This window comes from Opisthorchis viverrini (genome assembly GCF_000715545.1).
Source record: "Opisthorchis viverrini unplaced genomic scaffold opera_v5_473, whole genome shotgun sequence".
NCBI lineage: Eukaryota > Metazoa > Platyhelminthes > Trematoda > Opisthorchiida > Opisthorchiidae > Opisthorchis > Opisthorchis viverrini.
Genome location: NW_008752136.1, coordinates 147,966 through 170,075, shown reverse-complemented (window position 1 = coordinate 170,075; position 22,110 = coordinate 147,966). Strand labels below are relative to the sequence as shown.

The window sequence follows — 22,110 nt, the reverse complement described above, 5'->3', positions numbered from 1 at the left end:
ATATATCGCAGACGTCACATACTGAGAACCGCACTTTTGAAGCAAGATTTGTTGCAGTGAATTCATATTCCCCTTGTCGTTTTGATGTCAATATCACAGCGGGGGCCGAGAGACCGCTTGGTCCCCGTTGGGTACACGGGATAGGATCAGCCAACCGGAGAGGATGAAAACTTCCTGCCAATGTTACTATGCCATCGCCGAGTGCGCTCGATTTTCCCTGGCATTCTGTGTGCTGAAACCGCACAATAACGCCAATGGTCTTACACCACAATTTGCTTACAGCGTAGCAAAATTTTCCTTCAGTCACATCCTGACGGCCTTGGTCAGCAGGGCATGCTCTAACTGTTTAACCCTTTGTTTGTCATAAGCACTCAGCCAACCGGGATGAAAACTTCCTGCCAATGTTACTATGCCATCGCCGAGTGCGCTCGATTTTCCCTGGCATTCTGTGTGCTGAAACCGCACAATAACGCCAATGGTCTTACACCACAATTTGCTTACAGCGTAGCAAAATTTTCCTTCAGTCACATCCTGACGGCCTTGGTCAGCAGGGCATGCTCTAACTGTTTAACCCTTTGTTTGTCATAAGCACTAGTTATATGCGTTGTTTAACAATTTACTTATGAGTAGGACCCAGTTACTTGTTTTTCCATGGATGTATTAATGTATTGTCTTTTTCGAGTAATCACAATGTGATTAATTTTGTCCCTCACGATGAGTTTAGTACTGCTTCACGATGGACACCATTTTCAAACGTCACTGTTAAACAGATACTCCCTTTTTATCAGCAGTGTTCCCTCTGGCGAAAAAGATATTGTAGATACATGTGGTTTAGTCACCTAAACTGAAATCTTGAAACCCGACCTTTTATTAAGTGTTATTCATATTGGTTCTCCTTCTCGACCGTCGTCCCATTGGGTTGTAGTGGGATCTTTCATCTTAATAGCACTTGATGACTCCGTTTTTGGTTTTCAACTGTACTAGGATGGCCCTAACCGATTCCACTTTTTCCTCCAACTGAATGACCTCCGATTTACCTTCGAGCGGAACAGGATTCTTGTTATTACTAGTTATTGCGTAAAACTAATCCTCACTCATGGGCACTTTATATGTTGCACCTTGAAGTAACTGTCTGAGAAAGCCTAGTGGATAAATGTCACAGGAGAGAATAGCAAAATGTGCAAAGCAATACATTCACGTTGTACTCCCTCCCAATAATCTGTTTTGCAAGACTAATAACAATGTGAATGCAAAGCAACTCGGCTTCTCAACCATCGCTAGTGCGCAGGAGCTGAATACGTTCCGAGAGAATCAGATTCTGTGGACTAGTGATGACAGCTAACTGTTCTTGTTATGTGCGAATGGATGTCTATGGCAATCTAAATTTCTACAGACAGGAAGTTGTCAGTCGCTTATAGAAGTCATACTTTAACAAACCTTGTTCCCATCGTCGACTCCTTGTTTGCCGATGTACAGCTTCAATCGAAAGTTGAAGCGTTTGTAGCCCTACTAACTGGAATTTCCGTCATGTTCCCTTCCACTACTTACCCCACGCTACCGAACTTCCCGACTGTCTAATCTTGTTTATCCACTTCGACTCAACATGGATTGCTCGTGCGGAGCCCGTAGCGCTGTAGTCCAAAAAATAGCTGATGACGATGTCGTAGGCGGGCGTTGGGATGCGATTGTTTTCCACCTGGCGAGGATGAACTGTCTCACTGTCACGACTGGGTTAGCATCTGAGAACAGATCATGATGCCCTAAGTGGGTCGGTATTGGCTGTTCCCCAAATTAGAAGTACTTGGGGAATACGGTCGGGGAGACTAAGTTCTCCATGAATGCAGGTACTTATTGTTCATCGGTATCTCATGCGTATAATTCTTCTTTCCTTCCATGGCAGCGATTGGGCATCCACAAATTCCTACTCTACACTCACAGTGTCGACTTCTGCTATGATTCCACCTTTATATATGCTCGGTCTGATGCTTTTGAGGCACTCATGGGTGAGTCTGTTATGAGTTGTTTTCTTAAGTTTGTCCCGATACTTGTCCGAAAAAATGTTGCATTGCTTAGTTGTTCCAACCTCTCAACATTTTTTGAAAGCTACGCTTTCCATCTCCAGCATGGTTAATGCATAGTGGTTTCCTATAGAGGCAATATTTGCAAAAAAAACTCCGTGGGAGTGGGCTTTAGTATGGCTATAGGTTTCGTCATTACGTGATATAAGATCTGTCTTTCTGGGAGAAGTGATGGCACAGTTAACCATCACATTACCTATACCTATGTTGAGAGACTTTTTCCGATAAATGAGAGGCACGAAACTGTACAAAGCACGCGACATTGTGGATTCACACAATAACCTAGATGTCTTTTGCGGCATCCTTGCCGGAGTTTACGTATTGCCGTTCACTAGACATGGCTCTAAAGTATCGCCGACGAAAAGAGCACCTACTGCTGTCTACGCAACCACGGTTTTCATTTCGTGACGGCAGTTTCCCCTTGCTAATCCAAGTAACCTGTTAGATATGCGGACTAGAAGGCCGATTGCAGTTTTCATACGATCGGTGGTTTCCAATAAGTGTCGGACGATGAACTACTCTGGTTGCGACTGCTCGCGCGACTTTTTATTGTCACTGGGTGCGGATCGATGTCTTTGAGTCAGTGGTTTCAGATGGCAGCCTTATGCCCGGGTGAGCTTGTAGCCATCGATTTTATCGAGCACTGTCTGGTAGTAACGCACAGAAAGGATGCTGGTGTTGAATGTTTTTTTGTGCTTATAAAATGTCCCTTCCATGATCACTTCGATTCTACGACCCTCCTGCCATTCCAGCTGCCATTGCCTTGGATGCTGGACTGGACGAAGTCGACCGCATTTTCGGTGCAGTTCTTTTCGGCGACGAACCTAGAATACATCGTGTGTGGGTAAAGATCCCACCACACCCTTTGCAATCTCAGTGTCCTGATGGTGACCGTTCGTGGGCAGTAAACGTGCCTATGCTCAAGGTGAGTTATCGTTCAAATCATATTGTTTGTTGTGGTGTTTTCGTTCAGTCATTTCAACCAGATGGCTACTCATGGATAGTTATCTGCTGCAGGTTCATCGCGATTAGGACGTTTCGGCGTCTGTTGCGCTTAAGGCTTTTGCTTTTTCGCTTTGTTGCCTGCAAGCTGTCCCATGGTGTTTGATGCCACATCAGTCGAGATTAGTCGACGAATGGGTGGCGATTTCGCCTGGGGTGCTTAGTTGGCACGAACGGCGGTGTTTTTTACTTATGCTCCAGACATGTTCCTTCTTGTTTTCGTTATATACTAACCATCGTAAATTGTTCTAGTATCTACTTTGTACCTATGATAGCACATATTTTTCATGGCTAAAGGTTCAGACGTGTTCGTGATTAAGGGAGTATGGCGCGCGTGTGAACAGAATTAGTGTACCCGAGACTCAACAGGATGGTCGACATGGACTTGACTAGGTGCGGACGGCAGCATCTGTTGGTCACAAGCTCTTTTCATGCAGTACCAACTTCCAGAATAACCACAATCTTTCCGTACTTGGTGCCCTGCAACGGCGAACCAACCCAACTCAATCACGTTGCCTTCAGTTGCTACTGGCGTTGATCAGTCGCTGCCCACTTTGAACAGTTGTAACCATTCTGATCTGGTGCGCGTGTACTATCACCTTTCGAGCCCGTGGAAGTAGCGAGCATTTCGCTTGGCAGCCAAAGGGCCGTTAATTCAAACCAACTAATCAGATCCATATTCTGACTCCCAGTTGGTCGTACGTCGAATCTCACTGGGATACGATCGCCACATCTTAATACTGGAAGTTTAGTTAGTTGCACGGTGCAGCTAGCTCTCTAAAAACATTGGATATTAGGTAGAAAAGTGACCTTGTATGTATCTCAGAGCTTTCCTGTGGTCCGGAGTAGAACGCAATTGCGGATTATCAGATATCAAACGAGCATCATTGTACATGCTAACGTGAAACCCAGTGGATGCGGAAGGTTAAAGAAATCGAAGAAATCGAAGAATTCGTTTTTCTGAAAAACCCCCGTGAGTGTGACCGTCAAAGACCATAATGTATCATTTATATCTAGTGGAGAAGGATTCCTCAGGAGCACCCTTAATCACAATCCTCGTAGCCACGTGCCACTACTTAGCCAGGTTGCTCTCACTGAAAGTTTATGACTGCGTGGATTCCGTTGAGCGCCACCGAGATCCTTATCCGGACGACCTCCCGCTCGACTTACTCAAGGATGGAATTCACAGTCGGCATTTGTCTGATATCATTGCCTCTAGTCGTAGAAGGAGATCGTTTCAGACAAGTATGGTGAATAGGTAGTAGTACCCATTTTGAAGAAAAAGGGACCCACGGCGAATGTGGTAATCACAAAGCAAGTAACAAGATTCTTAACGTCGTATTAAGATGATCCGTGAAGCGTTGACTTGGTCCCGTAGACGTTACGTTGGCCACATCTTTGCACTCCATCAGGTGCTAAGGGAACGGTAACCCGAAACCTTCTCTTCCGAACTTCGATGGTAGATTTATTTTTGTTGAGCGATCCTTTTTCCTTGTCGCTCATTTTCAGCAAAGAATGCCCCGAGTCTTTGTGCATATAATGAGTTCTATGTGTTTTCTAACTTATTGGTGTGTGAAAATATGTGGGGAGTTCTCCAAAAGCTTCCCTACAAAACGCATCCGACTAAGATATTTTCTGCGGTCGGCGGGGTAACTAGGCAAACATTAAAGTTCCCGAAGTCTGCGTGTTCTAACAATTGCCGACAAAACCCTGTTGACTCAGAATAAACTGATAGCAGTCTCCCACCTGGAGAAAAGTACACGCCTGTTTTTGAATGAAATGACGGAAGTCATTCCGTCTTTTGGCATACGCTTTGCATCCACAAAGTGTGCCCATGGATACACAGTTACTGAACACGCCGGCTGTAACCAATGCAGTGGCATGCAAGGCTATGAAGCTCTTTGTGTTAACCCCAGCTGTACTGGAATAGAAGAGGTTTGGATCGCGTGCCTAATCTTAGATATCTGCAGCTGAGTGCCACTTCTCTTAACCTCAATGAACATTCACAGCAGACTGTGCCCATTGTAATGTCGTGAGGTGTTGCCTCTGTGAACCATTATCTGAGACTTCAGTTCCTCGGAACTATAGCTCGTTTGGCCTTCTGTCACGAGACAGTTAGCGAAAGAATGTTCGTTTGTGCAGTAACGAGGTTGGTCGGAGAATGTATCTACCATCATATATTGCGCTTGCCATTTGCCGTGCCTAATTCACAACGGCTCAATCTTTGACTTTACAGAAGGGTGTGGAAACTCTAACGTAATGTTTGTACACCTTAGGTGCCACCTGTCTCTTAAGACTGGGTACGCCCGCTTTCCTCTATGCTTGGCTGATGTTGCAAAATATTGTCGCTACTCGATTTCGGTGACTTTCTTTTTTTCGGTCGCAATCGAGGTTGCCTGACTGAGTGTCTGGAGATATATGGCTATAGGCTGGAACGAGATCCCTTGCTTCCTGCTTGCTTCCTTGCTTTCAATTAAACTATGGTTCCACGGCGGGGAGGTATCGATGTTCAGCACTGATATTATGCTATCAATGATGGTGGATATCACTGGTCTGCTGAATCGATTACCAGCCCAAGATTTGTATGATGGTAGTTTTCATGAACGTTTAGATCATTCTGCTGATCACGACTCCCAGCTGTTGAGGCGGACTGCTATTGATTAACATGGATGTTCATGAAGAAAGTCTGAACTGGACAAGTGAAGCATGTTGTGAGTAGAAGGAGCTTCTGGATATTCACTGTCGCTTCTTGACCCAAATATGTCTTATGGGCACTTGAGTTTTGTTTCTGCTGCTTGAGTGGATTTGAGTTGAATCGGATCCCAGGATACGTTCGGAGTATGGTAGAAATTACTTCCTGGTCAATACTAGCACTACTTTGTCGGCAAATACGTCAGTCAATAAGCGGCAACCAAAAGCTCCCTTAGAATTCCAAAATACCTAACATTCTGATGGAATGAAATGGTCAGTGTTGTGATGTGATGTGATTCACATCCTAGAAAACCAAGGATAAGTGAGTCGCCGATGGCACCCACATCCTTGGAAGTGAGGCCAGTTTGACAGTTGTTCACTCGAACTCAATGACGCATCTAAGTGGGCGACTGATAACATGTGTTATTCAGATGGTCGGAAGGGAAAACCGAAACAAAGAAAGGACGATAAACTGCTGCATACCTAATGTACGTCATCGCTGTTAGTCGATTTGGTTTGAATCCTAGTGCAAATGACTCAATAAAGGCTTGTGCGTGGTTTGCGGGATATGTAGTGTTCATATCACTCTCGTGTGAACAGCCATCCTCCAATGCTGGCGGAATTATGCATGTGAACGCTGCATATCCTACAACCACCCACAACAGTAAGAAAAAATGTCCAGGCAGATTTCAAACGTTTTTAGTGCTAACTGACTGGAAATCCTGACAGACGGGTCACAACCAGTTACTGGGTCGTCGTTCGACCAGTCGGGAATACCAGTCATACCGCCGAAGCGTGAACACGTTCGCCTGTTCATGCGTGAAAATTCACATGCGCTGGCGGAGTAATGGTAACACACTCTTCTGGTAGGTCAGATGTCCGGAGTTCGAACCCCTGTACGGCCAAAAATGTGGACTGCTGATGAGCTCTGATAAGAGCTGTGTTTCCCCCCTTTGGACTCACCAGAACAATATAGTAAGGTCTTTGTCGGCGTCACTAGCAGCATGTAGCTTACCACTCTGAACCAGTATCTGGTCGTAACTGGATGAATGAAATAAAATGCCTTACAGAATTGACGTCTGTGTTGACCATTGTAGCTCGACTCTAATAGTTTGCGCCATCGAAATAAACCAAAGTTGAATCTGCCGGTTTTTCTAGGTGAACAAGATCATATTTCTGACGACCCAGGTTACATCCCCATGGCCGTTTTCTGTTGGTTGATACACAGGTTTCAGAAATAAAGACGTACCTATTCAACACAATTTGGAAAGTATCCAGGTTTAACATAACCCAAGCGGCGAGATGGTCCAAGTGGTTAGAGCGTGAATTTACTGACCGGAAGGTCCGCGGTTCAAACCCGACCTCTGCCTCTCGACTTCCCCTGTCTAGGCTTGGGCAACCTGGCAGTATCCCAGCCCTCGTGCAACCTTCGGGTGGCATGGAAGCTAGGCACCGAAAGGGTGCTACAGCTGAACGATTAACCCAAGCCTTGACAACCGATCCCTCTATCGTAACGACCAAGTCGGTTTTGAGTCTTTGCTCGGAGCATCGGGAAAACCAGACTTACCGTTCAGGTGCAAGAATATTGCTCGCTTAGGATGCGTCCAGGTGCTCTGGGACGCCGCACTTCAGAATTGATGGCCTGCTTTGGGTCAAGATGATGAATTACATAGGACTATACGAGATAACCAGTACGATTTTGATCTTTGAGATTCGTATGTCGTGGGAACTTTCACCAGTGCATGTTTATGAGTCGCGTCGCAATACATGATCTATTTACGTATGGGGTAAGTGAAAAGGAACTTTCTTTTGCCGCTCGGTTACATTCTGGTCGAGCACAATGTGGCCTGTGTATCTGCGGTCCAGTAGGATCGTACAGGCAACGATTTTAACACCCTTAATTGTGTCTTTCCTTATTGCATCACTGCTATGCAACAGCGTAGTAAATAGGTAAGACTAGCGTTCTGATAGCTTCCGAGCAGTGTTAGAATGTAAAGTATTCGCACTTTCATCTTATGAATCCTGTAGTAGACCTAAACCGCTTGGTGCACTGTTTCACAGCATTCCATGAAGAGTAAAAGTGCTCTAGTGTCCAGATGTGGAAAAGAGGGCGAAACATACTTTTCAACCAGGACCCTGGTCGTAAAAGCATGACCGCGGAGAATGCCGCTGAACTAGCTCGGTGTTCTATTTCACGACGAAACAGTTGTCGCATGTGTTCCGGCCTGTTATAGATGGGGACTGACTATTTCAGCTTCTGGCCATTTGCACCTCATTATACTGAGAATACCTAACTGACGTTTTGATGGTTGAGTGCCTGACGTCCGAAAAACAGAACCGAACCGTACTTATATATATATAAGCTACGAGTGAAATGGCTACCGTCAACTGCCAACGTCTCAGATGAAGTGTTCGTAGTTCTAAGGTGAATACCATATATTCATTTATACACTAATTTGGTTTTAACTGAAGGCTCAAATAACTTCCACCTCAATCGCTCGTCCATGGTATTCCTCAAGTGAAGGCGATTTACAAAGGCACCCCCATGTTTCAATTGGTACGATATTCGAGACATTACAGTGTATTTTTTTGACGGAACACTACTCATAAAGTTGTCGAGACCCCTTCAACTTTCCATTGCCGGTTTTGTTCTTCTTAAAACCAAATGAGTGTATTTTTTAATCACGCCCAATTTAGTTTAACGGAAATTCGGGGGTCGTGCCTATCCGATGTGCCCCAAGATGGACGAAACAGTCATGGACTTGTAGGACGTAATAACCAAATAGATGCGATGTTGCTTACTCGTTTGGACTCACTGATCTGATCCATTCCGTTGTGGTATTTGATGATGGTTTCCGCAGCTCTGGGAGCTGAATGGTAGCCCTCCCGGCCCATTTTAAGAGAAAATAAATGCTGGAAATCTGACAAGCATTCATTCCAGAGGTAGGTAGAAAGACATTGAGGAGCTTTTCCATCGAAAAAGCCGAGTGCCTTACCTATTTGTTCTGTACGAACTTGCAAACACTCGTTTGCAAATGAGTGTATTTCGCTAAAAACGAGCTCTTGATTGAGTTGATAGGTTACACAAATGGTATCATATGGTTTACGAACTTTATCAATTCTTGGTATTAATTTACTGAATGAAACAGTCCCGTTTGTACGAGTGTATGTAGCGTCTAGTCCTGCCTGACGCCTATTTAGGACTGCACAACATTTACACTCGTTGTTTTGTCCATTGGCATCCCGGTTTTTTAATCGCTTCATTAAGATCAACAAACGCGTTCAGCCGAACTTTGCGGAATCCTATTAAAGATGTCCGGTTGAAATCCCAAGCCAATAGTTGGAGAATTATCTGGCCATCCATCACGCTTCAATCCAATAATCCGTCTATTTCCTGGTGATCAAATTTTCCGAGACTGTCCGAGAGACTGGTTAGGTCATGACTCACGTTCAAAAACACCTTTGGATCTATTATGATTTTCCGTCCAAACTGCGATTTCTAGATGATTATCAGAAGAGCCAAAAATGTGTCTTCTACCCAGATGTACGGCGAGTTTCAGCTCCGAACGCAGCAACGCTATAAACCTGGTGAAACATGGCTGAGGTTTTCAGAACTTGCCGACTCCTTGCCTAATAACGATGAGCCGATTGAGGGAGCGCATTCTGGTTGCTTCCCAGATATAGTCATCCCAAGAAATGGGTCGTTCAAATTATCTGCTCTAAGGCAGTAATCTTTGTGAACGCATTTTCTTACCCTATCCCTAACCTAATTTTCCTACATTCATTCGAGTTTTTTGCACGCCCAACGAACCATCCGAAGCCGTTTGGAAACTTTGTTGTTTTCCTGTCAAATGTTAAACGGCCTTATTTCTGCTCCTTTGTGTTTCTCCATCTATCTCCTAGAAACTGCCGATACTGGAAGAAAATTTGGGCATTAGCTTCAAACATCTACGCGTCCTGGCTCGTGCGATGACGATTCGGAAAACGGGCTTCAATTTTTACACATTGTATGTACTTTTGGAGACTATTCTCACCGCTTCTGGCACTTGGTTTGTAATTGTTTTGCTCGGATTAGATGTGTTGACTTTCTTCATTACACGCGCAACTGCAGCAGAATAAAACCCTTAGGCCTTTTGTTGCGGCACGCAACTCCAGGTAAATAGATCAACTCGGTAAGCATCAACATGTCGTTATCCACGATAAGTTGTGTATACCTTGCAGTGAACTGAAGGTGACACATTACCGGTGACACCCGTGTTCAGACTGTGACCGAACTTCGCTGTCAGTCAACCATCCAAGCTCTGTCGTGCTGACAAAGGAACACGTTTACTGTATTAAATTCTTGGTAGACTAATCCATCTTCACTGCCACCTTACTTTGATTCTGCCGTTCTTATAGATTGCCATAGGTTTCCCGTTAATAAAATGGTCAAGTCAGGTATCATAATGGCGAAAACAGGATGTTTGGGTTTAGCTTGCCGTTGTGTAGCGTTGGTTGCTAAAAGGATAGCAGCGGTAAAATTTGTTCCATCTGCAACAAACTTCAGTCATCTTCTACTTCGCGGTTTCGTTGGGCTACAGTAGTGAACCACTATCGAGGTGTGCCGATTCTTATAACGGTCGACCACCAACCAACTAAAATTGGACAATAGCGTTAAAAATCAAAACAGCCCAGCCTGCTTGTTTGACTGTAGATGTATATCTATATCGCCAGAGCTACACCATGAATGTTGGTGCCGTAAACTGGAAACGTGAGGTGTAGTTGGTGCGGGATTTACGCAGTTTATGTCCCTGTGCCGTCGTTTGAAGAGTCAGGCAACTACATCGTCCAGTGTAAAACCATGTTTCAACCGTCCAGACGCGGTTATTTGGGTATTTTTAGGGTACGTTGGTAGGGTAGTGACAAGACGCTTTCCCCTTTTTGTAGGTATCGGGGGTTCATATCTTGGCAGTGCCAAAGATGTGCACTGCCCAAATCTACTGTTACAGGGCAGTCGCCGCCATCCGTAGTTGATTGCTCCATGGTTTTCGTCCACACTTTGTAAGGCGATTGTCCCCCAGCTCGCCGTTCATATTTGACAGATCCGGGCCCAATTCAAACGCCCCGGCTCAATTTACTTGATTCCTACTGTGTGATTGTTGTAAATGATTTATTGTAGTATGGAATTCCCTCACATTTTATCTCATTCACTCTTTTTTAAGTGGTGACAATCAGCGTTTGGAATTCCTCGGTGATTCCCTGCTAAAGTACGTTTCAACCGACTATCTGTTTCGCCACTTTCCTCGCCACCATGAGGGACACTTATCGTTGTTGAAAAATTCGTTGGTCAATAAATACACGCAAGCAGCGGTTTGTTCGGAGCTCGGACTGGACCAATTTGTTATCCGTCGCGAAGATAACAGTACCACCAAAACGGACTGTGAAGGGGGTGAGAAGGGTGGCAAACGCAGCCAACAAACTCAGCCACTCAGCTCGACTGCCTTGTCCAAATCCAGTCAGGCAGCAATCGCCGCACAGAACCAAAATGTAAAGTACCGAGCAGACTTGTTGGAGGGTAAGCACTCATTTCTCATAGGGTGATTGGTGTGCCCCCTTTCTGAGACCACCATCGATTGTGTGAATCCTGTTTTCGTAGTACCTTCAACTCCTGGCTTCATAGATATTTGAACTGTCATTGGCGAGGTTCTCTTCGATTATAGTCCCTGCCAACGTCTCAGATGAAGTGTTCGTAGTTCTAAGGTGAATACCATATATTCATTTATACACTAATTTGGTTTTAACTGAAGGCTCAAATAACTTCCACCTCAATCGCTCGTCCATGGTATTCCTCAAGTGAAGGCGATTTACAAAGGCACCCCCATGTTTCAATTGGTACGATATTCGAGACATTACAGTGTATTTTTTTGACGGAACACTACTCATAAAGTTGTCGAGACCCCTTCAACTTTCCATTGCCGGTTTTGTTCTTCTTAAAACCAAATGAGTGTATTTTTTAATCACGCCCAATTTAGTTTAACGGAAATTCGGGGGTCGTGCCTATCCGATGTGCCCCAAGATGGACGAAACAGTCATGGACTTGTAGGACGTAATAACCAAATAGATGCGATGTTGCTTACTCGTTTGGACTCACTGATCTGATCCATTCCGTTGTGGTATTTGATGATGGTTTCCGCAGCTCTGGGAGCTGAATGGTAGCCCTCCCGGCCCATTTTAAGAGAAAATAAATGCTGGAAATCTGACAAGCATTCATTCCAGAGGTAGGTAGAAAGACATTGAGGAGCTTTTCCATCGAAAAAGCCGAGTGCCTTACCTATTTGTTCTGTACGAACTTGCAAACACTCGTTTGCAAATGAGTGTATTTCGCTAAAAACGAGCTCTTGATTGAGTTGATAGGTTACACAAATGGTATCATATGGTTTACGAACTTTATCAATTCTTGGTATTAATTTACTGAATGAAACAGTCCCGTTTGTACGAGTGTATGTAGCGTCTAGTCCTGCCTGACGCCTATTTAGGACTGCACAACATTTACACTCGTTGTTTTGTCCATTGGCATCCCGGTTTTTTAATCGCTTCATTAAGATCAACAAACGCGTTCAGCCGAACTTTGCGGAATCCTATTAAAGATGTCCGGTTGAAATCCCAAGCCAATAGTTGGAGAATTATCTGGCCATCCATCACGCTTCAATCCAATAATCCGTCTATTTCCTGGTGATCAAATTTTCCGAGACTGTCCGAGAGACTGGTTAGGTCATGACTCACGTTCAAAAACACCTTTGGATCTATTATGATTTTCCGTCCAAACTGCGATTTCTAGATGATTATCAGAAGAGCCAAAAATGTGTCTTCTACCCAAATGTACGGCGAGTTTCAGCTCCGAACGCAGCAACGCTATAAACCTGGTGAAACATGGCTGAGGTTTTCAGAACTTGCCGACTCCTTGCCTAATAACGATGAGCCGATTGAGGGAGCGCATTCTGGTTGCTTCCCAGATATAGTCATCCCAAGAAATGGGTCGTTCAAATTATCTGCTCTAAGGCAGTAATCTTTGTGAACGCATTTTCTTACCCTATCCCTAACCTAATTTTCCTACATTCATTCGAGTTTTTTGCACGCCCAACGAACCATCCGAAGCCGTTTGGAAACTTTGTTGTTTTCCTGTCAAATGTTAAACGGCCTTATTTCTGCTCCTTTGTGTTTCTCCATCTATCTCCTAGAAACTGCCGATACTGGAAGAAAATTTGGGCATTAGCTTCAAACATCTACGCGTCCTGGCTCGTGCGATGACGATTCGGAAAACGGGCTTCAATTTTTACACATTGTATGTACTTTTGGAGACTATTCTCACCGCTTCTGGCACTTGGTTTGTAATTGTTTTGCTCGGATTAGATGTGTTGACTTTCTTCATTACACGCGCAACTGCAGCAGAATAAAACCCTTAGGCCTTTTGTTGCGGCACGCAACTCCAGGTAAATAGATCAACTCGGTAAGCATCAACATGTCGTTATCCACGATAAGTTGTGTATACCTTGCAGTGAACTGAAGGTGACACATTACCGGTGACACCCGTGTTCAGACTGTGACCGAACTTCGCTGTCAGTCAACCATCCAAGCTCTGTCGTGCTGACAAAGGAACACGTTTACTGTATTAAATTCTTGGTAGACTAATCCATCTTCACTGCCACCTTACTTTGATTCTGCCGTTCTTATAGATTGCCATAGGTTTCCCGTTAATAAAATGGTCAAGTCAGGTATCATAATGGCGAAAACAGGATGTTTGGGTTTAGCTTGCCGTTGTGTAGCGTTGGTTGCTAAAAGGATAGCAGCGGTAAAATTTGTTCCATCTGCAACAAACTTCAGTCATCTTCTACTTCGCGGTTTCGTTGGGCTACAGTAGTGAACCACTATCGAGGTGTGCCGATTCTTATAACGGTCGACCACCAACCAACTAAAATTGGACAATAGCGTTAAAAATCAAAACAGCCCAGCCTGCTTGTTTGACTGTAGATGTATATCTATATCGCCAGAGCTACACCATGAATGTTGGTGCCGTAAACTGGAAACGTGAGGTGTAGTTGGTGCGGGATTTACGCAGTTTATGTCCCTGTGCCGTCGTTTGAAGAGTCAGGCAACTACATCGTCCAGTGTAAAACCATGTTTCAACCGTCCAGACGCGGTTATTTGGGTATTTTTAGGGTACGTTGGTAGGGTAGTGACAAGACGCTTTCCCCTTTTTGTAGGTATCGGGGGTTCATATCTTGGCAGTGCCAAAGATGTGCACTGCCCAAATCTACTGTTACAGGGCAGTCGCCGCCATCCGTAGTTGATTGCTCCATGGTTTTCGTCCACACTTTGTAAGGCGATTGTCCCCCAGCTCGCCGTTCATATTTGACAGATCCGGGCCCAATTCAAACGCCCCGGCTCAATTTACTTGATTCCTACTGTGTGATTGTTGTAAATGATTTATTGTAGTATGGAATTCCCTCACATTTTATCTCATTCACTCTTTTTTAAGTGGTGACAATCAGCGTTTGGAATTCCTCGGTGATTCCCTGCTAAAGTACGTTTCAACCGACTATCTGTTTCGCCACTTTCCTCGCCACCATGAGGGACACTTATCGTTGTTGAAAAATTCGTTGGTCAATAAATACACGCAAGCAGCGGTTTGTTCGGAGCTCGGACTGGACCAATTTGTTATCCGTCGCGAAGATAACAGTACCACCAAAACGGACTGTGAAGGGGGTGAGAAGGGTGGCAAACGCAGCCAACAAACTCAGCCACTCAGCTCGACTGCCTTGTCCAAATCCAGTCAGGCAGCAATCGCCGCACAGAACCAAAATGTAAAGTACCGAGCAGACTTGTTGGAGGGTAAGCACTCATTTCTCATAGGGTGATTGGTGTGCCCCCTTTCTGAGACCACCATCGATTGTGTGAATCCTGTTTTCGTAGTACCTTCAACTCCTGGCTTCATAGATATTTGAACTGTCATTGGCGAGGTTCTCTTCGATTATAGTCCCGTGAAAGGAAGGGCTTAGTCCGTAAAGAGATCGAGATACTGAAAAAGATTTTATGTACCGCCCAGTGGTGATGACTACTAACACAACTAGTACACACATTAAAATATTTTATCATTTTCTGTGAGGACAACTTTCTTTGTCATTCAGGGTGTTATTGAGTGATTTTCCCTTCAGATACAGTTAAATTCCGGTGAATGTTTATTTTCTACCACAGCATTTATCGGCGCTCTGTTTGTCGACAAAGATCTGACATGGGTCGAACGGTTTTGCCAAGTGTGTTTCTGGCCACGGCTGGTTGAATTTATCCTGAAACAGGAATGGAATGATGCCAAATCAAAGCTACAGCAGTGCTGTTTGACTTTCCGTTCCCTACATGAGGATCCAGAGATCGCGCACTACAAGGTAAGTGTTCTGTTCACTTGCATCTTTGTTTAGTAACTCCTATTTTAGAACCAGCTAGTTTGAAGCACTAGGTTTACTCAACCGTCGATGCATCGATCTTAATATGAACCTCATCGAGGCTGTTGTCTTGTTTTTCTGAAAACTCTCCAGCAAACTTATGAGCAGTTGCTTCTAAGCAACAACGTATTGCGATATCTCGAATATCTTACCAAATGAAATATGAGGTGGCTTGGTGCAGCTCATTTTATTTGAAACAGATCGTATAAACTTGGGATTCGGCTGGATTCAGTGCAAATGACCATATTCGTCTCATCAGGGCTGTTAGCACTTGAACTGGAACCACGGAACAACGGATTTTTTGTAATAAGTGGAGCAAAGATGTGTGGAAACGCGAACGCGTTAGGGCACACACCTGTGCGCGACGGTCTTAATACAAGACTGGTCCATTTCAGGTGAGCGAAAACCAGATAAACACGCATGCTCGGTAGGAAGTCAGTCAGTGACCGCAAGCATAAATGCACACTCAATTCATTGGGCCATCATTGTATGGCAGCTGGGTTTGAAGATTAACCGACTCTTTAAACCCGGTGTGCGCCCCTTGTTGTTGGACTATGGCGATTGGCCAGTCGTTCACTTCTAACGCTGAGCAGGGATCATGCGGTAAACAAACGATATTTGAAACTTTTTCGCTGTTCTATCAATAGCCGCGAAATTGTACACATGGAAAAGTGAATTCCATCAAGATACTGGCGTTCCGAAAGTGGTACAAGAACACCATCGTCGACGATAACGCAACGGTAGCAAATACTTAGCTACCATACAGCCATGAGGAAGAATTTCCCAGTCAGGAGTCTAAAGAAAAGGTAATGGCAGGCACTTGTCACAAACAACGTTATGTCCATATGGAAAACGATCCAGATAAGGATAATGCCCCTCGGAATGGTGATCAGACGAACGCGTCTAAGCGTCATATTAACTTAGGGTCACGTGTGGAATCCACCCTACGTCCATTAAGAGTCTTACTTAACATAAGCCCACCATACTCACAGCTCTCAGTTTGAGGCTGACCGCCTTCATTCCGTGTTGGCAAGTCTTGGCCTGTCCCCTGCCAGCCTTTCGCGGATGATATGTCTTAGTTTAAAGTGCTTTCTTCGATAGGTGGGAGTTGGGCATACGTAGCGCAAGTCCCAACTACCTTAATAAGATGAGTTTCACTTGCTTCTATGGTCCTCTTGGTTCATCAAACGGCCGCCTACGCATCACCTCATTTGCGAACAAGCTACAGCCACCTAACCCCTGTTATACCCATAACGAATCGATGATCGAACGTTTAAATCGGTTCCACAACCACATGGTAAGAACGCTCCTACGGTTAAGATGAACAGACGATCGTTTAGATACGACGAAATTCGTTACTAACGTGTGTGGCAGTGCAGTCACGGCCTACGACTCTACCTGGGTGAATAGAACCATCCACAGACGTAAGTTTCTAACCCTCAAGTTTCACAAGGACTCAAAATCCTGGGGCAATACTTTGAGGGATCGAAGCACACACCAGAATAGTGCAGTGAAAGACACATATTGAAACCAATGGTCGAGTGAAGTGGTTAAACTATGCTCCCCAGCGATCTGCTTACTGACCTCGGTGTTAACTTTGATTTGTTCACTAACGGACACGTCTTCTATTGAGGACTAGTTGTAACGGTTTAAGTGCATTCTCTTCTGTAGCAGCCTCAATCGTTTCAGCTTTCTGGTTCTACCTGGTCTCCTTATCCACACACAAACTTCGTTTAACCTGGCGTCTAATAGGTAATCGTCTAGCCGAATTAGGTTGCGGTCCTGGAGGGATGAAATTCATGTGCCAAGAGGATATCCACCGGCTAGTATGTGCGCACTTGGAAACACCACGTGATAAGTTTCTGTCCTCACGTATAGTGGTTGCTATTTCTTCCCAGTCACGATTAACATCTTCTGAAGAGGCTGATTTCAAAGCACCACGAAATAGGTTTTGAAGTGTTTGGCTAGTTTTGGTTCAGAAAGCCTTTCTGCTGCTAAGCAGTAACTTTGCCTCTTAGGTTTACCCAGGGAATTCAGTGAAAATCTATATCGGACGAGAATACTTTCCGAAGTACTGTGTATTCCAGGATGATCAGTAGTCGTATGTTGAGCCTTGTGATCATTAGCTAACAACTATATGATCGGCTTGGCTCCACGGTTGTTTAGCGGTAGGGGACTTCGGATAGCCCAACGGCGTCCACAGCTTTTAAACCCAGTACTGCTGAGGAACAGTTGATGGTCAGCAAAAAGTTGTAAAAGACGTTTGCCTTTATCTTTACGCCTTGAACTTGGACTAAATGTACCACTAAATGGCGCCGTACCTGTACACTGAAATCTACTGCGACTGATAGATTATCTGAACTCTTGCGGGTGGATATGAGGAGGATTATTCCTCGATAAAGGTCGTCTTTCATGATACAGCTGGCTGGTGCATAAGCAATAATCATAAAAAAGGACACGAGTTCTTATGGAAGTGGACTGATGGATTCCACAGAATTTGCACGTATCCAGTCAAGCGAGGAAACATCAACGACGCAATCATCTGCGGCCCCATTACTCTATGTGGATATTGCATCCGGGCTTTAAAAGTGCAGAAATGCCTATCGATAGCGTACCAAGAGTGCGTGCATGTACACCTTGTTGAGGGTTCATGTTCCAAAGGCTGTAATAAAAGCTGGGAGGCGGGGTCCGCTTGATGAAAGTGGGACAGCAGGTGCAAGGCATTGTATGCAACCAATCACTTTTCTGGGTGTCAGACTGATGTGCCTAAACTTGGGCTCTACGGAGAAGCGGGAGAAGATTCTAGAGAGAATGATGAAAGAAGCTTGGAGGCGTCAGCAATCGCATGTTTTTCGGTCACCATCGCTGCCGTGTGGGTTCTCCATGAGTGATATTATTATCAGACTACTCAGAGTGCTTGAGATGCATCTTACCGACATAAAAGTCACTGAATTCAGTTCTTCAAATCCTGACGCCCCACGATATGTATGCTGGATGGGCTAAAACCTGAAAAGAAACCGATCGATGTTGCTATTGCAATCTGGTTTTTGATCCTTTGCTCGCGTTCTGTTTGAGAAGCTTCGTTCGACCAAACTAACGATCTGTTCTTTAGCCAACCTCTGGCAACATTAGTCTGGTGGCCACCTGTCGTATGACTGGCCTGAGAACGACGTTATCACGTCGGTAGGTGTAACGGCTGTCTGGTTATATCCGCGTAATGATGGAGAGGCAGTGTTGTAGAAATTAAGTGGGCCGTATCTGTTAGCAGTGAAGGTCTGGATGTCACAATATTTGAGAACTCCCATTCACATCGAATGACTCCCTCTAGATCTTCCTATCCTTAGATCTCCGAATAATAACAATAATAATAATAATAATAATAATAATAATAATAAGTTACGCATACAGGCATTTCCCAAAGTTTGCAATGCGTGCTTCGGAACGTGGCAACCATTTTCGAACTGATTTCTGCAAACCCTATTTTTTAAGTTCGCTTATTTAGTCTTGTCGGAAATTCATGATTTCAGTTCAGCATCAGATAATTTTTCGTGAGAAATCCTGCGGATTTTCTGTATTCCTGTCGCCTGACTCTTACATCTGTAGAGCACTATCAGTACTAGTCAGTTTCATTATTCATGTGTGGGTTGTTGGCCGTTGCGATTCGGAGCTCATTACTCACATGTTTTTTCAGGCAACTTCTCAGTCCAGCAAACAAGACTGGCGTATTGCTGAAGCATGTACCCTCTATCAGATCCGTGACTATTAAACATGTGTTTGCCTATGCCAGGTAAACTGTGGTAATGAAATCCATTCTTGTCTGCCCTGATTCTCGTGCAATGCCCGCCAATACTTGGGGTCCCGCCAGCTTTTGAACATGCTTTTCTGTATACAGGTGCTAGAGCACAATGGACCTACGAATCAGCGTACGTATTTGGTCGGTGTTTATTTCCGTGGGCAGCGACTGGCTACCGGGTCTGGACGTTCGGTGCAACAAGCTCAAATGGAGGCAGCAAAACAGGCGCTCGAACTCCACCAAGGTCAGTCTTCGTGTAGCCTTCTTGTATAAAAACCCATGAACCTAACTCATGTCACCCGTAGTCTTTGTTTATATCGAACATAGCACACTGTTTCTGCACGATTCCTTGCCCCAAAGGTGGCATACTTGGATTTAGGGACTAACCTTTCACTTCGACATTTCTGCATAGCTTTAATTAAAATTTCTCCAATTTGACTAAGGGCTTATTTTGTGGAAAAAATGTGATCTAGCTGTTAAAAAATAACATTTTACCGTATAAGAGAGCCGCCGCATACGTTGCAATTCATGAGTTTATCCTACTTCTTCCCTTATCTGGCATCCTGCGCCCCAAATTACTTGGGGTATGAGCACCGCAATGGCACACACAAAGTGTTTTCAATTATCATTGCTTCCATATGAATCCTCGCGCCTGTGCATTACTGGGTCTATGCAGTTTTACCTAGTTTCTCTGCATAAGGAAAGTTTGGATGAATTGGATAAAAAAAACAACGTCGACTTACACTCATCTGCGTACCAAGTTGGTTTTGATGGCAGACTCCCCTGGAACCGATCCGAATCTCTCATTCATGATGTTCTTACTCAACTGAATATGTTTTGTTCACTTGTGCTAGAAATTGGCGGTCGGGTCTAGGCGACCAGTGGGAAGGACCGTCACTCGTAAATCAAATGACTCAGGCTCTGCCTCCCATGTGCACCCACAATCAAAGGCTAACATCTTTCATGGTGTTCTGCATACTTTTTTCTAGAAATCAAGGTGTGGTAGGTCATTTGTCATGTAGTGTCTTCTGATATCCACTAGTAATAGTTTTTAGTGAGATCCAAGTGAGCCAGTCGGAGCAGAGAGGTCAGGATATGAGCGCAGTTCAAACAGTACAGTACAAACAAGGAAAAAAACAGTTCAATGTATGTGATAGGTCACATCTGTTTTTATCTAGACCGAAACCTTTGTTCTTATGGGGCTATTGATATTTAACCAGTCACTGAGGTGAGAGGGTCATTCCTTTTTTGTATCACCTGCCTTATTGTCTGAATATTACACACAGCAATGGTTAGCAGATTCAGTTCGTTCAAGCTCACTTCTTCCGTAGAATACAAAGCGAACAAATCAAATCCGTCCGCCCGTCTGTGTTACGGTTGGATCTGTAGTAGGTGGTTTGAGTCTAAACAAGAGCATCTGACATTTCTCTGATCCGATTGGACCACGGACCCTGTTTCAATGCTTGCCCTCTAATCACTAATTTAGCTGGGATTGATTTCACCCAAATTGAGTTGTCCTAGAATAATTTAATGAAGCGTTTGTGGGAAACTTTGTGCGTATACGTAGGGTAGTCTCGTTCGGTTGTATGTCTGCTCACTCACATTCGAATTTCCTTCTACTTCAGACACATTCCGACAGTTAGATTTCCAAAGGTCCGTTATATCCAAACGGTACAAACAACCATATATTGAGAAAATGCTGGATCACGTGCAGAACTGGGATGAACGCCTAGTGGATTACTTTGTGGCAGCCGGTAATTCCAATTCGGAAATGGCTAGCACGAAGGACAGTTCGCTAGAATCAGATACTATCAGATGTGACGCTGATAGCTGTTTAAGATACCCCGCATCTCCAAATTTAGCGGATTATCTCGAACACAAAGAAAAGCCGCCACCGAGTGAAAAAACTTGCCCCAAAGACTCAGACCATGGCCAAATGAAGTCCCCCGTGGAAGAAATCTCAACGGCAACCAGGAAGGATCACACCTCGACAGAGGATGTCAGTCGCCGATTGATCACTGCCGATGCAACCTCGGAAGATGATGGAGAAGAAGGGGAAATTAAAGACGACATCAATGATTTCGATTCCTGTCCCAGCTCGAATAGCGAACAAAATGACATGGACTTTGATTCCGACGATGACCATCATTCCAATGGGAGACGAACGACTCTCCCGAGTGGAACACTAGCCGATCTGCTAAGGTTTAGAAAGTCTACCTAGATTTCCAGCTACCCGTCAAACGGATTTACGTGCACTGACTCCATTCCAAGCACCCTCACTTTATCAATCTTTAGTGGCCAAGGCATTTACTGTTACCCAGATTTTTCACACTGTGCTACTGATTATTTTTCCCTGTCCAATCGAACTAACGACTATGGTTGAGAATACGCCCTTTACAAGCCTATTCAATCATGTCCCCGTGTCCCAAAACAAGTGCTTTGAATAAATTTTCTTTTCATTTTTGTCATAGTTATTCAGAAGATTTTTCCTTCCCTAAATTGTTCATTTGACTAACGGGATCATCTCCATCTTTCAGATTGTCTGATTAGCTGCAAAAGGACGAAACCGGTAGTGGATTGTTCAGTAATTTTCATCAGTTTCCCGAAATCACTGTCCGGGGTGCCAGTACAATGGATTTTGGTTACTTTAACTGCGAGTTTGGAGCTCGTAATTTTGCATCGATCCCGAAATTCATTTAAAGGTTTGGCTGGTAAAGAAGTGAATATAGGCGAGCTTTCCTGAACTAATTTGCAGTCGATGAGGTAAGGATTCATGCGGGCATTGTGTGAAGAGCTGAGGTGATAATCATCATCATCCACAGCATGACATCAGTGTTCAACGCCGATGCTTCACTGCCGTAAAACCATGGTTCATTTGAAAGCTTTATTGTAAAGAAAAGAATAAAGGTGGACGGGGGACTTAGTGCTAGCTTGCCACAATCATTCCGAGGTGCCTATACCTCCAGACATTCACTCAGGCAATCTGGATAGAAACTGACAACAAGAACGCCACTGACATCGGTTGACAGCCATATCTTGTAGTGTCTCCAATCAGGCACAGTGAGGATCA

At 44.4% G+C, this 22,110-nt stretch overlaps 1 protein-coding gene across 1 annotated transcript in view; it reads left to right on the top strand.

The window, feature by feature from the left end:
- T265_11305 (hypothetical protein) overlaps positions 1 to 21,470 on the top strand; it is a gene marked incomplete at both ends in the record, with an annotated part of 52,068 nt that extends 30,598 nt beyond the window's left edge. The window contains 8 exons of the mRNA XM_009177929.1: positions 1,901 to 2,003; positions 2,831 to 3,003; positions 9,675 to 9,820; positions 10,973 to 11,325; positions 14,244 to 14,639; positions 15,003 to 15,190; positions 19,140 to 19,284; positions 20,666 to 21,470. Coding sequence (XP_009176193.1) covers positions 1,901 to 2,003; positions 2,831 to 3,003; positions 9,675 to 9,820; positions 10,973 to 11,325; positions 14,244 to 14,639; positions 15,003 to 15,190; positions 19,140 to 19,284; positions 20,666 to 21,261 — 2,100 coding nt within the window. The remainder of the gene's footprint in view (positions 1 to 1,900; positions 2,004 to 2,830; positions 3,004 to 9,674; positions 9,821 to 10,972; positions 11,326 to 14,243; positions 14,640 to 15,002; positions 15,191 to 19,139; positions 19,285 to 20,665) is intronic.
- Between the last annotated feature and the right edge of the window lie 640 nt (positions 21,471 to 22,110).